Source organism: Schistocerca gregaria, chromosome 4, assembly GCF_023897955.1.
Source record: "Schistocerca gregaria isolate iqSchGreg1 chromosome 4, iqSchGreg1.2, whole genome shotgun sequence".
In the NCBI taxonomy this organism is placed as follows: Eukaryota; Metazoa; Arthropoda; class Insecta; order Orthoptera; family Acrididae; genus Schistocerca; species Schistocerca gregaria.
Window position 1 is genome coordinate 132104995 of NC_064923.1, and position 15617 is coordinate 132120611.

Below are 15617 nucleotides of genomic sequence, written 5' to 3' on the forward strand. Positions count from 1 at the left end.
AATAAAACCTACTTACGTGTTTGGGGTAAATTTTTTTATTTTTCGACTCAGTCTCCTTTTAAGCTTATACACTTCCCAACGCTGTTCTAATTTGTTGATCCCTTCTGAATAATAGGAATTGTCCAAGTCTGCAAAATAGTTATTAGTTGCTGCAATCACCTCCTTGTTTGAACAAAATCTTTGTCCCGTCATCCATTTCTTCAAATTGGGGAAGAAATAGTAGTCTGAAGGAGCCAAGTCTGGAGAATACGGGGGATGTGAAATTAGTTGGAATCCTATTTCCAATAATTTTGTGACCACAGCTGCTGAATTGTGTGCTGGTGCATTGTCATGATAGAAAAGGACTTTCCTGTGGTCCAATTGCCAGTGTTTTTCTTGCAGCTTGGTTTTCAAATGGTCCAGTAATGATGATTAATATGCACATGTAATAGTTTTACCCTTTTCCATATAGTCGATGAGGATTATCTTCTGCGAATCTCAAAAGACAGTCCCCATAACCTTTCCGGCCGTACGAATGGTCTTCGCCTTTTTGGTGCAGGTTCTCCCTTGGTAACCCATTGTGTAGATTGTTATTTGGTCTCAGGAGTATAGTAATGTATCCATGTTTCATCCACAGCTATGAAACAATGCTTAAAGTCCTGCGGATTCTTCCTGAACAGCTGCAAACCATCCTTGCAACACTTCACATGATTCCATTTTTGGTCAAGCATGAGCAATCACGGAACCCATCTTGCGGATAGCTTTCTCATGTCGAAATGTTTATGCAAAATATTATGTACCTGTTCATTTGTGATGCCCACAGCACTAGTAATCTCATGCGCCTTAACTCTTCTGTCATCTGTCACCATATCATGGATTTTATCAATGATTTCTGTAGTTGTAACCTCCACAGGACGTACAGAATGTTCAGCATCACTTGTGCCCATATGGCCACTCCGAAAATTTTGAACTCATTTATAAACTGTTCTAATCAACGGTGCAGAGTCACCGTAATGTTTATCAAGCTTCTGTTTAGTGGCCTGAGGTGTTTTGCCTTTCATAAAGTAATGTTTAATCACCACACGAAATTCTTTTTCGTCCATTTTTTGACAATCACTCGACTTCCTGGATTCACACAAATACCAAACACTAAGAAATAGACCAATATGGCTGAAGCTTGGTGTGCGTTCTTTCCAAGGATGGTACTAACTAAACCTGACCTCGGTACAGTGCCGGTGGGTGCCGTCTCTCGGACTCTGCATGGACTTTGCAAACGCCCCTCGTATACCGATGGAAGTGGTCATCGGTTTGTAGCCATTGTATACTTTCTTTGTATGAGCAGCCAGTCTGTCAGTTGCTCAGCCACATTGTTCAGTACTCAACCAATCAAGGTACCTCACATGTGCCTCTACCACTCCACTGATGTCCCTGTCGCATTTATGTTTTGCTCATTTGAAATGTGGCTTTTAGCAGAGCCAGTGGACAGTAACCAGACATTCAAAAGAAACTGCAAGAGGTATTTCAAAATCACTATTTTACCACAGTTGCATTTGTGCCATAAAAATCAACAGCCAAGTTGGAAGAACCAGGTTGCAGAGGTGAGCAGTGCTCATAATGAACCCTGAACAATAACTGCTTAAACTAACAGCTAACAACTGGATGACTGACTTTGCTCCATGGTTTGGAGCATCTGTATGAAGTGTTGTAGGAGTAGTAGTAATTATTTTAGGAGGTGGTAGACCTATTTGAATAAAACATTCCACGTCCAAGCTTTATTGATTACAGAGATAGCTGGTTGCAGAGATAAGTTTTCATTTTGCATTTTGGTACTCTAGTTCTTACGGATTTGTTTATTGAATGCCATTTTTATTTTTAAGGGCCAGTTTTGAAGTTATGCTTGAGCTCAATTTTTCAGCTGTTATTGTGATTTGTTGACCAATTCTATTGTATCATTTAAGCATGTCATATGTATTTACAAATGCCACATATGCTGATATGGTATTTACGTATGAGTTTTGTAATGCAAACATTGCTGCTGCATGCAGAGAATATGTTAGATGATTTCCTAATTGCAGAGTACTAAATTCAAGAGTGCTTACTCATGTTTTTACCAAACTGCATGAGAATGGTGCAGTGCCCTGCAGTTATATTAAGTTTCATCTGAAAATGCTGATAAACAGAGCACGGATCACATGGAAGACAGTTTAGCACTTTTCCACCCGTTCTGTGTCTTAGACCACTACCCAACCTTGCCTCTATTTGGAAAGCAGACATCTCTTGTCATATACATGTTCAAATGAGTTTTATTTTTATTCTTTTGCCCACATGTTCCACATATTTGAGGAGCACTTCTCTATGGATTAACATTAAATCCAAGCACATTAAGTATTGTATGTGTTCTGTGTTATTATTAGATGTACCATGTTCAACGTCCACGAGGATCTCCTTACCGTGTGCCTCTGAAACAAACAATGTATCAAGCCTTATCCCAGTAGTTCATGCAAATGATGATTATGATTATAGGATATTTTGGTGTCCAATGATATTTTGGTGCTCAGCTTCTGGGTCTTTATCAATCATCCAAATATACTTAGAGATGAGGGTGATTATTAGTGAAGAATTAAAAGTTACAACACAAATTTTCTCCATAAAATGACACACAAAGGCTAGGGTATGTTTAAAAGTTAAGGCTGGAGACCAAGCAATTCCTTTTTTTTTTTTTTTTTTTTTTTTAAATGCACATCGATGTTATCTCATTGTCAGCGAAAGCAGAGGATAGGTACCCATTTCAACATACTGCTGTCCTCTCAACAAAATAAAAATGCACTTCATTAAAATATTGTGTACTGTAATTTAATAGCAAATGTACAACAGATGGTCCTCTTGGTGAAGTAAGCAGCCATGGATCATGGATAATGTTCTGTACAAAGACAGGTTAGCACTACTTTGTTCTGTGGTTCTTGTGTCGATAAGAACCAGAAGTAGAAGTCACATATTACAGGTCTTAAATGGTTAAACTGTGCATTATTTTCATTAGTTATGATATACTAAGCTCTTGTGGCACCATACTCTGGGGCAACTATTCACTGAAGACAAACGAGTCCATTGCTCGAAATCATGGCTTGCTGTGAGAAGCCCAATGTAGACAACTTTTAAACAGTTAGACATACTGTTTAGCCATGAAAGTTGATGATTACTGCGTTTCCTTTATATTGGAAATATTTGGAGGCCTTACTCCCCCATTAGGATTGCCAAAGGGAGAGGAGCGGTGTGAGAAGGCAGTGCTGACTACTTCCCTTACCTATGTAAGCATGTGACACACATGGAAATATTGGCAGTGCTTGGAGAAAATGATTGTGGCCAAACTGTACTGTAGCAACATCACAGCACCTTTACTCTCTTATTAAGATTGTTGTCAACAAACAATAACAATTCTGAAATTGTGGTGTACTGAGATATCACACAAGAAGAGTTTGCGACAGTTGGTACCAGAAGTACCGTGGACGTCTTTCCACAGCAGTAACATTGTTGCATGCAAAACAATAATGCTGCCCATGAGAATCCTGCTCCCTGTGAGCAGCAGTGCCATCAGGCAGAGAGATCCATGCTTAGGTAACCATGAACTAGCAGACATTGTCAGTTCAAGTTGTAAGTCTATCCGAGTCTTGGTAGGGAGTTCTCGCAGAACTTCCGTCATTCTTCAGCTCTTCAAGTTGTCAAATGAGATAGAAACAGTGCCTCATAGACAGACAGTGGTTAGTCTTCAGTAGAAACAGAACAGCGAATAGAATAATCATGCACGAACAGAGACCATCTGAGTACTGCTTGTTGGAACTGTTCTTCAAATAGTACTTCAAGACAGAAAATTAGTTTTCTTCCGACTTAAGTTTAGGGAACCTTATGAGTTTATGTTCATGGAACTGTAGTCAGCACAAGAGAGAGAGGCTAAACCTGTATTCTACAATTGCTGTAATCAATGTTACCAGAGTTGAGTAACATATTTAACTACTCATTATTCTGTTTTACTTTCATTGTATGTGTGTTGCCCTAGAATCCATACATCTGACGTGCTGGGTCACTTTTATTTGTCTCTTTCAGCGGGAACGAGAGTCTTCAAAGTGGACGCCCCCAGTCCACAACAGAAATAACAGAAGCAGTTGTAAATACAATACTAAAAGAAAAAATGATGTATTCTCAGCTTTAGTCTGGCGCAGAAGGAGTGAGATGTACAACAATAAACATTTTTGGCCAACTACCTAGTGTTGGAAATAATTTAATCAGTAATAAAATTAACTTCAAACAAAAGCTGAAATCATATCTGTGTGACAGCTCCTTCTAACTAGAAGAATTTCTGAATATGCAACACTATTTGTGTGTGTGTGTGTGTGTGTGTGTGTGTGTGTGTGTGTGTGTGTGTTCTAGAGAGAGTGAGAGGGGGGGTCGAACATAATGAGATATAAATCACTAAGTGTAACAAAAAAAGACAATCATGTAAATGATCAGCATGTTGCCCCATCATAGCAATAGGTCACAATTCTGACCATAATTCATTCTGCAACAATTGTCCAACACCTTTAACACCAAAATTACCTAACACACTCTTGTTAGGTAATCGGTGTAGTTTCTTGGATGGATGGATGGATGGATGGGTGGTTGGATGGATGGATGGATGGATGGACAGGCAGACAGACAGACAGACAGATAGATAGATAAATAGATAGAGAGGCAGAGAGAAGGGGGTGGAGGGAGGGGAATACAGCTATTTTTTTTTCCAGCCTTGTCTTATCTGAGTTTGAGCACCATCTCTAATGACCACATTATTGATGGAACATTAAATCTAAGTCTTTTTAAAAAAATATATAAATCATATTAGTACAGTACCTAACTGTTTGCCACTGTTTCCCATTCCAGACTGCTACATTGTTGCTTATATATCTGAAGGAGAGCACAGAATACTTTGATAACAGGCAGCTTACTAATCAGATTGAATCATTGCATATATCTGATAAATCTGAGCCAAGCATTGATTTTATTGGGAGACTGATACTGAGACATATTGCACAGTTGATTTGCAATGCTCATGCCATTACCAAAATTGAGAGTGTGCGTGCTGTTCATAATGTTACAGAGGAAGCTCAAGTTCGTATTGCTACAGCAATATATCCATCTGCCAGTATGATGAATCATTCATGTAATCCAAACATTATTAGTAGGTAGGTGATTAGTGATACTAAAATTGTGTATGTATTACCAGACAGTTATGTCAGTGTCTTGTCTCTATTATTATTATTATTATTATTATTATTATTATTATTTGCAGCTTTTATGGTGAATATGTTGTTGTGCGCGCCAGCAGAGAAATTGCAGCTGGTTCAGAAGTATTTAACTGCTACGGTAAGCCATCAGTAACACTCTCAGTAACATTATAGGCTTAACTTTCGTAAATGATATTTATCAAACTATTTTTGGTGGGTGTTGAGGAAAGTTTGAACAGGTTATCAAGAAAATATGAAAATTTGTTGGTAAAGCATTGCTCTACAAATTATTTATTTATTGTTAAATGGCTTTATTTGTAGCAAACTCATGGCAGCTAAATGAAATCTTTTCCTTCACACAAGCTAATGAAATACAATGTCTGCCCAGAAAACTCTGAGACTTATTTTGTTTCTGGCACGTGACATCAGCAAAGCAGCTTGAACTAACAATTCTGAGCAACAATTATATATTCAACCAGTCAGTTGTGAACAGACAGTGTGAAGTTGTGGACATGTGACCATACTGTATCAGCATTGTTATGTCACAAATTACTTTGGAGCAATGCCTCTGAACCAAGAGCTGAAGACATTTTCCAGAATGTTTTGAAGAAGAGAAAAGTTTGTGCATAGTTTGTCCTGCATGCCTTGGCTCCCTAACAAAAACTATGATGGATGGACACCTGCTGTGACTTGATTGAAATGTTAAATGCGGACAGTTTTTTTCTGGAAAAACTTATCATGGGTTATTAATGAGACTTGGTGTTATTGATACAAACCTGCCACGAAATTGTCATGAGGGGTCAGTACTTTGACAAAGTAGCTGACCTTCAAGCCAATGTGACACATGAATTGAACAACATTCTGACAGTTTCATTTTGTTGTACAAGTGTTGTGTGCATTGTACTAAAGTGTTGATATACTGTAGTAAATATCTGAAGCATTAAAACCATCATCTTAACTTTTCTCTATTTCTTATTAATCCAGTTTTGACGGGGTAGATTTTTCCAGATAGGTGTACATACTTCAGCTGTTTTGGTTGAGGGGCATTAGAAAGGGGATATATAATGCTGGTGGTAGCGGTGGTAGTAGTAGTAGTAGTAGTAGTAGTAGTAGTGTGAGTCTGTCTGCACTGTGACATTACACACATAAAGCTATACCAAAATATAGGAGCAACAGACACTGCTGCATTACTGTTGTATTCACCAATTAAGCTTGGTGCTGTCCTAACTAGGACATAAACATGAATACAATGAAAGTAGCTTACATGTCTCGAATGCATTTAAGAGCATATGGCCCAGAGGCTCATGCATGCCCTTGTAGAGAAGCTGTCCACGTCAGGTGTTGCTGGTGTAATGTTATGTGCCTACAGTGGACCAGGTGATGGTGGTTGGTGACTGGACTGTACCCGGCAGCCACCTCAGGTAGTTGTGGGTGAGCTGTTTGCATGTCAGTAGGCACATTTCATTTGCCGTAGTGGCTGTACTTACACCTGCTTTGTCGGGAAGTGTAGTTACCGGCAGGTTACTATAAGTGCCCAACGTATTTAGCAAGAAGCAAACATTTAACAACAGGAAGTAGTTGCTGTCTTGAAGTGGTGTGCTTGCGTGCAGAACTGTATTGTAACAGGGCAACAGTTTTGTGATTCCAGAGCAGCAAACTGACAATTATCAATACACAAGACCCAAAAATCGTTCATGTTAAAGAACCAGTCAGTAGCATAAGAACAAAAAAGTTGCAATACATTGTATACTATCACACTGAGGCTTATTTGATGGCAATAAAAAACAGATTTTGTAGCCAAAAAGAGCACGAAAATTAAACAGACAGGAAAGACTCAGTGTGTCAAATTCTGCAATGAAGTGTGTTGTTAACAAAATCAAGCAATGAAAACTCTATGTAGGAATATCAACAACTTAGGAAAAGAAAGGTTTCTACTTACCATAAAAATAATATGATTAGTTGCAGACAGGTACAATTAAAAGACACTTATACATAAACTTTTGGCCTTAACCTTCATCGGAAAAAGAGAAACACATATCCAGAATGAGATTTTCACTCTGCAGCGGAGTGTGCGCTGATATGAAACTTCGTGGCAGATTAAAACTGTGTGCCCGACCGAGACTCGAACTCGGGACCTTTGCCTTTCGCGGGCAAGTGCTCTACCAACTGTTGGTAGAGCACTTGCCCGCGAAAGGCAAAGGTCCCGAGTTCGAGTCTCGGTCGGGCACACAGTTTTAATCTGCCAGGAAGTTTCATATCAGCGCACACTCCGCTGCAGAGTGAAAATCTCATTCTGGAAACATCCCCCAGGCTGTGGCTAAGCCATGTCTCCGCAATATCCTTTCTTTCAGGAGTGCTAGTTCTGCAAGGTTCGCAGAAGAGCTTCTGTAAAGTTTGGAAGGTAGGAGACGGATACTGGCAGAAGTAAAGCTGTGAGTACCGGACGTGAGTCGTGCTTCGGTAGCTCAGTTGGTAGAGCACTTGCCCGCGAAAGGCAAAGGTCCCGAGTTCGAGTCTCGGTCGGGCACACAGTTTTAATCTGCCAGGAAGTTTCAGAAACACATATCTTTCATTCACACGCGCAAGCACACCTCACACCCACATGACTGCCAACTCCAGCAGATTAGACAGATCTCTTGCCCGAGCTGCCAGAGTTGGTGGTCATGTGTGCAAGGGGTGTGCTTGCGCCGTGTGAGTGAATGGTGTCTGTGTGTCTCTTTTTCCGGTGATGGCTGAGGCTGAAAATTTATGTGTAAGTGTCTTTTAATTGTGCCTGCCTGCAACTTAACATGTTATCTTTATGGTAAGTAGCATTATTAACAAATTTAAAGAATAATTAAATTGATCCAATAAAATTTAATGCGACAGAAAGACCAGAAAAATATCTCGTGGACTACTTGATAGTGCCTCATGGACCAAGAAGAGAAGCAGGTGCTATATTCTGCTTGAACACTGGATATGACTGTTTGGCTCCCCATCTGCAGAAGATCTCCATCCTGCCATCTCCAGAATGTGTTTTGCATCACAATATTTGTTCAGTCTTTAAAAGGAGCATACAAAAGAGTGAACACAATTAAGTGGTTGTAATTCATACTTAACAACATTGCATTAGGAAGCAAGAATGTGAATGACAATAAGTCATGTGCCAAAACATTATATAATAATAATAATAATAATAATAATAATAATAATAATAATAATCTACAACAGAAACAGTGCTAGCAACACAGTGAAAAAAGTTATTAATCATTTATTAAACAATTCCTGGCTGAATTAATTTTCACTTTTGAATTTTACAAATCTGGTATTTATTTGTTCATTGTTATTTATGAGATGTACTACAACATGATAAACAAAAAAGTAAATGAATGTTGTTGCCTAAACACAATGTAGATGAGATTAGATACACACATACATGCTTTATTTTATTTACTGCCATGTATTTCACTTAAAAGTATGATCTGCATAATGTGACATATGTTACACCTTCTTTTGCTTAATATATTATTATTATAAATAATAATAATAATAATAACATAATAATACTACTACTACTACTACTAATAATAATAATAATAATTATTATTATTATTATTATTTATTCCATGGTAAAATCAGATTTATAGTCATACATCCTCAAAGAAAGTGTGTTGGAGAGAAATAACTTAGCCACAGCCTAGGGGATTGTTCTCAGAGTGAATCTATCTTCTAGAAAAGTTACTCGGTAGATATGTGCAGGACAGCTTCTGTGAAGTTTTTAAAGTAGCGGAGAGATAATGCCAGAAATGAAGCTGTGAGTTGTGCCTGGATAGTTTAGTTTGTAAGGTATTGCCCATGAAAGACAAGGCTCCAGTTCTGAGGGCCAATCTGTCCCATAGCTTTAATCTGCCAAGCCGCTTCAAAACAGCACACATTCCTCCATAGAGTGAAAGATTCATTATGAAAACAATCCGTAGGCCACACAAGGTGAAGCTTTGTACATCTACATGCCATTTTTTTCCAAAGAAATGTTTGGTATGGCAATGGCATGCAGTCAAACTAATCATAGAACTAAATTTTGATAGCACATATTACTCTTTTTTCCTTGTTTATTTTTTACACCTCTATACATATGATAGTACATGAATGCATGTGTATTTTAAGATTTACATAGAAAGAGAAGTACAGCTCCAATGAGACAAGATTGCTGTTGTACAGCATTTATTGTGATAACTGGTTTCAGCAAATTACATTGCCATCATCAGATCTTCTGCAGTACATTTCACTGAATCTTGATCAAATGCTTATTATACCAAGTCATACGACAGAATGCTACTTCATGAACATGAGAACAATAGTGTATCTGCAAGTCAAGCAAAAAAGAACTAATATATAAAACAGTGTACATATTGCAGTGATTATATATGCTCGTGTTTGTACATTAACAGAATGAAGACTGAACCATTTCAGACCAGATCACATTGAACCAGAAAATCACAAACATTTCATGTTACCTACACACATTGTGTCCAAGCATGTTAATTCAGCATGAGGAGACTACACTGTTTAATTCCGTTTTAGGTTACAGGAGACTATGTTATGCATTGTACAACACGGTTATGTTATTGTCTTGAACTTTCTTACTATATTCAAACCCTGATATTCCTCTAAAAGTGTACCCCTTCAGGTTTCCTCCATTACCAATTTAATTGTTACTTGTTGCTTCATTACATATCTTATCAGTCAGTCTCTTCATATATTTAACTTGCCCCATAAAAGTACTATGCTTAATTTTGTGTAAAATTTCTCAGATTTTATTGACTGGTTAAACAGGAGGTGTATTACTATTATTATTTACTTGAATCAGAAAACAAATACAGTATATCGTAATTACCATTACAAACAGATGAAAGAAAGAATTACTAAACTACACCACTCTCAGCAAAAATCTTGCAACCACAACTGCACCCAATGTCACAAGCAAAAGACATTCATTGCTAGATGGAAAGCATAGCTGATAGTTTAATAGGTGCTCCATGGTATGTGGTTCTCCACAGTCACAGTTGGTTGTTGCTGGATCTTCCAACTCCAGAACGAAGGTGACTGGGTGACCTCCACACCATTCAATTCTGTTCATGCCCAGGTGTGAAGTTTTCTGAAGGAGGTCAGGTGGAATTATTCTATAAGTTGAGAGACTCACAGTTGTTTTCTTTTTGTGGCTGTTGTCACTTGTAAGACTGGAGTGGTCTTGAGGAACCTTCCTCTGGACCTCAACCTTGGAGATGCTGGAATGTGTCAATGTAACGGTTGATTTGTTCTCTGCACATTGACAGTTAGTTAATGATGAATATCTGGTGGCACTATATCAGCACGTTGGAAGAGTTTTGCAAGTGGTATAGGTTTAAGACAACCTATACTAAACCTACACATTTTGTTTAGTTCCTTGTACACTAAGTTTGCATAGGTGGATTTGTACCAGACTGGACCCATGTGCTCTGCAGCACTGTAACACATTGCTAGTACCATCATTCTCAGGCTTTGTGGACGGGTGCCGCATGTGTTACCAGTGATCCTGTGAAGAATATTAAGTTGGCATTCACTGACAGCAGCAATTCCTGTTGGGTTTGAAACTGATTATTATTGATTTGGTATGCCTTTTGTTCCTGTTCTCTATCAGTTAGGATCATTTTACGACCACTTTTCTTTTACTGTGATACATGGTTGCAAAAGGTTTCTTTTAGACACATTGGACTGTCTGCATTCACATCAAAAGAATGTTAGCCCTTTCTGCCATTCTGTCACTTCTGCATATAGACCAATCCTAATGTGCCATTTTCCATACAGTCGACTGACACTTGCACACTACTTCACTGTGATGACTAATGTCAGTACTGGAGAGAGTATCACTACTTGGTAGCTGTTCTAGACAGCCTGCAGTGTTCCAAAGAGACCAATGTGCTCTGTTAAGGCAATGACAAATATTTCATCTGTGAGCTTTTATACATAGGTGTAAAACTGTGATGGTTTAATGGTCTCATAAAATGTGATTTGGCTTGAGAACTAAGGCTCATTTTATCCATGGATTTTATAGCAGAATACTTAATATCTATGTCTTTTATTGCTGGTTTTCCAGTACTCGCTTGCAATGCGAGAGCTAGAAAAATAATACTGGTTTGTGTAGGTTGTTCCAGTTCATTGAACTGAAAATTGAGTGCGAACATCTGTGTATTAAAGGACACTTTATGGAATACAGTTACTAACACTTAGATGTGTAATAAGGTTTTGGCATGCATATACACGTCATATTCTGAATATCATGAGGAGTTAATAAAAAGTTAGTTGAATTGTTTGACAACAAATATTTGGTTGGTTTATAAGTTCATAGTGGCTTTGTTTTGTATGTTGGTATTCCACTTGCTGTGGGTTTACTTAGTGGTTATCATTTTTATTTGTAGTTCACTGTTGCTATTTGAGTTAACATATTGCCATTTATCAAACAATGGAAAGTCCAGGATGGAATGTAAAAATATTATGAAAAGGGAAGTTGCTACTCACCATATAGCAGAGATGCTGAATCGCAAATAGGCACAACAAAAAGACTGTTACAATATAAGCTTTCAGCCAACAAGGCTGATGTTGAAAAGATGATACACACACACACACACACACACACACACACACACACACACACACACACACAAAACACACATGACTGCAGCATCTGGAAGCTGAAGCCACACGGAGGTGTGGTGTAACCATCACTACTGACATTTATTGTAAACAACTGATATGTCTTGCATACAGAATCCAAGAACAATGACCAGGAAGACTGCGTTAAGTGATGCCACTCCATGATAACACCCATCCACATTCTGCTTGACTGACAAAAAACACACAGGTGTTGGGTTGGGATGTCATTCTGCACCCCCATCTTATTCACCTGATTGTGTGCCTTTAGAGTTTCACCTTTTCCGCTCTCTATCAAACAACAATCAAGGAACATTCCGAACATGGCTCAGTGAGTTCTTTGCCTAAAAACTGCAAGATTTCTACAGTCCTGGAATCGAATAGTTTTCCCAGCACTGGCAGACTGTGGTAAATAGTGGCGGAGAACACATTATTGATGACTAAGTCTGTTGCTACGTGTATCTGTTGTATTTATTAAACTTATGGAAAAATGCTATGAACTTATGCACCAGCCCAATAATACATTATCATGAAACCCATCTAAAGTTTAATCCATGCATTTTCCATTTCATAATTATTCGATTTTTTATGCAGGACCACATTTCAGACGAATGCCACTGAAGGAACGACAAGAAATCTTAAAGTCACAGTACTTTTTTAGATGTTCTTGTGTTTGCTGCACAGATTCTGCTATGATTGAAAAAGAAGTAAGTATTTTGATTTGAAAATGTGGTATATTGTGAAATTCAGTTTTTTGTTATAGAGGTTGATTTGACCTTTTATTGTGACATACATGCCTTTTGGGAAGAAATCTTTTTTTGCTTCCATAGTTACAGAATGTCAATTGTATCCACATGAGGTATTTTGCATTGAACAGTTGTAGAATGCTTTGGATGTCTCACGGGTTTCCTTTGGAACTATTTTATATGGTACACAGGGTGGGCATAAATATGGAAACACCAAGAACACGCAATATTATCGTGCTTAATATGGCGTAGGCAAACCATTGGCTGTCAGAACAGTGTCCAGTCATCTCAGAATGCATAAATACAGTTCATGCCCATGGTTTCTAGGGGATTCTTATACAATTCTCCTGGCAAAATAGTAGCAAGCTCAGGTAAATTTGATGGAGATGGGTAACGAGGTGACTGGTGGCCAGAGAAGATGCAACAATTCATCCTCTCTGCTCCCAAAACTACTTTTGGATGATGCGAGCTGTATGAACAGGGGCCCTATTGTCTTGGAACACAGCATCACCTTTGGGGTACAAACATTGTGCCACAGGCTGGACCTGATCAGCCATAATGGTCACATAATCCTTGGCAGTAATGAGACTTTGCAGAGTAGCCATCGGGCCTATGGAATACCACGACATGGCTGTGCAAATTGTCACCAAACCCTCATCACTTATTACTCTTGGGACTCGTACAGTAGCTGGAAACTGTGTGAAATAACCCATCCAACCAAATGACATTCTTCCATTGCATCATTGTCCGTTTTATGGCTTCAGCACCTCATTCTTTCATTATGGGCACTTGCATCACTGTTGAGTTATTTTGGAATTCCAGCTTGCCCTGAAATTCTACATGTACATTCTGTGATCCATTGTTAAGTGGATGTCAGAGGGTACACCCCATTGTACCAATTATTAGGGCTTTTTCCAGTCCATTCATGCATGGAGTGTGGGAAGAATGATTGTCTAAATGCCTGTGTGTGTGCTGTAATAAGTCTAATATTGTCCTCATGATCACTACCGGAATGATATGTAGGAGGTTTTAATGTATTCCTAGAGTCATCATTTATAGCTGGTTGTTGAAACTTTGTCAACCGACTTTCTCGGGACATTTTCTGTCTCTCTTTAGGAGTCTGCGAGTCTGCCAGTTCAGTTCTTTCAATAACTCTGTGACACACTCCCACAAAAATAATGTGAGAATCAGTGCCTCCCTCCCCTGTATACATTCAATATCCCATGATGGTCCTATTTGGTACAGCTCCCACACACTTCAGAAATATTTTAGGATAGGTCACATGAGTGATTTGTAAGCAGTCTTCTTCTTTTTAGACTAACTGTATTTCCCTAGTATTCTACCAGTGAACTGAAGTCTCCTACCTGCTTTACCCACAACTGAGCCTATGTGGTCATTCCACTTCATGTCCCTAGTGTATTTGTATGAGTTTACAGGTTCCAGTTGTTACTCAGTGAGGTTAAATTCATAGGGTACTATGTTTCTTCATTTTGTGAAGTTCACAATTTTGCGTTTATGAACACTTAAAACATGTTGCCAGTCTTTGCACCATTTTGAAATCTTATCAAAGACTGACTGAATATTTGTACAGCTTTTGTCAGACCTTTCTTCATTGTAGATACCTAGATCATTTGCAGAAAGCCTAAAGTTACTATTAATATTTTCTGCAAAATCTTTAATACCCTAATTATGGAGCTCCCTTCATGTTGTTTTAGTGATGACAAGGTTTGCGAGCACAACATTCAGTTCTGCTGTGACTTTTGGAGCCATCATCCTCTTATTTTACATCACAGTCCTTTTCAGTGATTGACCGTCACAATCACACAGCACACATTGTAGTCCATACTATGACTTAGCATATGATGTTTTTCCACTTTCTTTGTATGTGGTATAATCTTTGATATAGTGCCTCCTGAAACCCTTAAACACTTCAGCTACCGTGGTTTGAGAACACACACCATACAAGCACCAACAAATTTCCCTATTTTGACCATGACTGACACTTTGAAAGTATTGAGTACATTGCACAGGTGTCATTCGTGGTCAAATATAACAGCACAACCTGCGGGCTTGACTAGCATCTGCTTGTTGTGTTGAGAAGGAGTTGTGGAGGACAGACATTGATTCATTCACTCATTTACACATCATGTTCCATAAATGTTGAATCCTACCTACTCATCAAATATAGGGTGCTTAGGAAACCTGCTTTCTCAGATCGCTAGACAACATTCAAACAAATCGTAACTATGAGTTTTATTACGAAATGAACAATGATAATACTTAACTTTGACAATAACACAAAAGTGTCGCAAGCAAAGGGAGACATGCAAATAAGAAATCTTGCCAGTAATTACAATTCCTAAGTCGCTGGTCTCGAAGTGCCTACTCTTTATGGTGCTGTAGAAGTGGGCCGTGACCAGTCAGCACAGCGCTTATGTCCTCTTTACATAGAGGCCGCTGCTATCGTGTTGTCGCCCTAGAGAGGAGTTGGTCAGCGTGCAATTGGCTGATGTCTTCTTCACAGCCCTCTCTGCTCTCTCATTTCTGACTGGTGTGCTGGCACTTGATTTTATGCTGGAACAGAAGGAGAGCCTTCAGGGATATGGAAGATGTTAAGTTCTATATTAACAGACACAGGTAGCCATTGCAGGCTACTTTGAAATAGAAAAATTATCGTCTCTACATTGGAAAAGTCAAAATTTATTAAAAATGAACATTAGCATTAAGCAGAATTTACATCTTTGTGATCAGATATTCTGATAAGCTATAGAAAGAGTGGTTAAAACGACAGTGATTTGATAAGTCTGGTAAATTTTAATGAAAGAATGGAACATTTGTGTTGCGCTTTCATGGTTGGTAAGCTTGATTATTTCAAGGATTGTGTAAAGAATTTCAACATTTACACCATTCAATTAATGGCTGACAGCCATCTGAATTATTCAGTTTTGAAGGGTTGGCCTACCACAAAAAT

General features: G+C 38.5%; 1 protein-coding gene and 1 non-coding gene across 2 annotated transcripts in view; both read left to right on the forward strand.

Annotated features, from left to right (window-relative positions):
- The window catches only part of LOC126267233 (SET and MYND domain-containing protein 4-like), a 134172-nt gene that overhangs the window by 89942 nt on the left and 28613 nt on the right, over positions 1 to 15617 (forward strand). Inside the window, exons 7-9 of the mRNA XM_049972215.1 lie at positions 4891 to 5192; positions 5300 to 5373; positions 12495 to 12607. Coding sequence (XP_049828172.1) covers positions 4891 to 5192; positions 5300 to 5373; positions 12495 to 12607 — 489 coding nt within the window. The remainder of the gene's footprint in view (positions 1 to 4890; positions 5193 to 5299; positions 5374 to 12494; positions 12608 to 15617) is intronic.
- On the forward strand, positions 7688 to 7762 carry Trnas-cga (transfer RNA serine (anticodon CGA)). Its single transcript has one exon. It is a non-coding gene; the product is annotated as a tRNA-Ser (tRNA).